We start from the raw sequence: 1,044 nt of genomic DNA, 5'->3' as shown, positions 1-1,044 counted from the left end.
TTCAGTGAGAACGGGACAGTAGAGAGACAGTCAGCACAGCAGCAGCACTGTGCGCTTTGTCCCGCAGTTACTACAACAGTATTTACTGTTCATACTATACTAGCTACTTAGAGGGATATTATTAATTATGTATTATTAATAGTGCGTAAAGACATGAGCACCAGAAAGAGATCCCCACCGGACTGATCAATAACACACATCCTCTTTCATCAGGACCACCGGTTTTAAACCTGGACGTGCGTGTGCGTGTTCCCTAAACGAGTGGATTTAATTCTCTATCCTGCTGTTGTAGAGAGAGACGGATGCGTTGAATCGCTGTGTGAAGTGTAGAGCATCAGCGTCAGTGGACTTCATCCTCCTCCTCAGTCTCTGGATCAGGACACAATGGATCTGACAGCGGTCGCGCTGCTCGTGTCGCTCATCTCCGTGTCTCTGTCAGCGGATAACGCGGGCGGCAAAGTGCAGAGCTGCGCGGATGTGCGCCAGTTCTACAGCGGCAAAGGCTTCACGTTAAACGGCGTCCCGCAGTCCGAGATATCAGGTATGAAAGACCGGTGACAGAGGTCATTGTTCCCGCCGGTACAACGGTCTCATTCATATTCAACGCTGTCGTTTCTCTGTGTGTTCACTAGATATGTTTATGGAGTTTATCTACCTCACGAGATTAATAAAATCTATCTATCTATCTATCTATCTATCTATCTATCTATCTATCTATCTATCTATCTATCTATCTATCTATCTATCTGTGTATCTATCTATCTATCTGTGTATCTATCTATCTATCTATCTATCTATCTGTGTATCTATCTATCTATCTATCTGTGTATCTATCTGTCTATCTATCTGTCTGTGTATCTATCTGTGTATCTATCTATCGTTCTATCTATCTATCTATCTATCTATCTATCTATCTATCTATCTGTGTATCTATCTATCTATCTGTGTATCTATCTATCTATCTATGTATCTATCTATCTATGTATCTATCTATCTGTGTATCTATCTATCTATCTATCTATCTATCTATCTATCTATCTATCT

General features: G+C 41.2%; 1 protein-coding gene across 1 annotated transcript in view; it reads left to right on the top strand.

The window, feature by feature from the left end:
• gpc1a (glypican 1a) overlaps positions 1-1,044 on the top strand; it is a 34,642-nt gene continuing 33,598 nt past the window's right edge. Inside the window, exon 1 of the mRNA XM_016276092.1 lies at positions 1-541. Coding sequence (XP_016131578.1) covers positions 385-541 — 157 coding nt within the window. The 5' untranslated portion in view covers positions 1-384. The remainder of the gene's footprint in view (positions 542-1,044) is intronic.

Source organism: Sinocyclocheilus grahami, unplaced genomic scaffold, assembly GCF_001515645.1.
Source record: "Sinocyclocheilus grahami isolate Dianchi unplaced genomic scaffold, SAMN03320097.WGS_v1.1 scaffold98.1, whole genome shotgun sequence".
NCBI classification, from domain to species: domain Eukaryota; kingdom Metazoa; phylum Chordata; class Actinopteri; order Cypriniformes; family Cyprinidae; genus Sinocyclocheilus; species Sinocyclocheilus grahami.
Note: the sequence above shows the minus strand (reverse complement) of the source record. Positions and strands in the feature narration are given on the sequence as shown.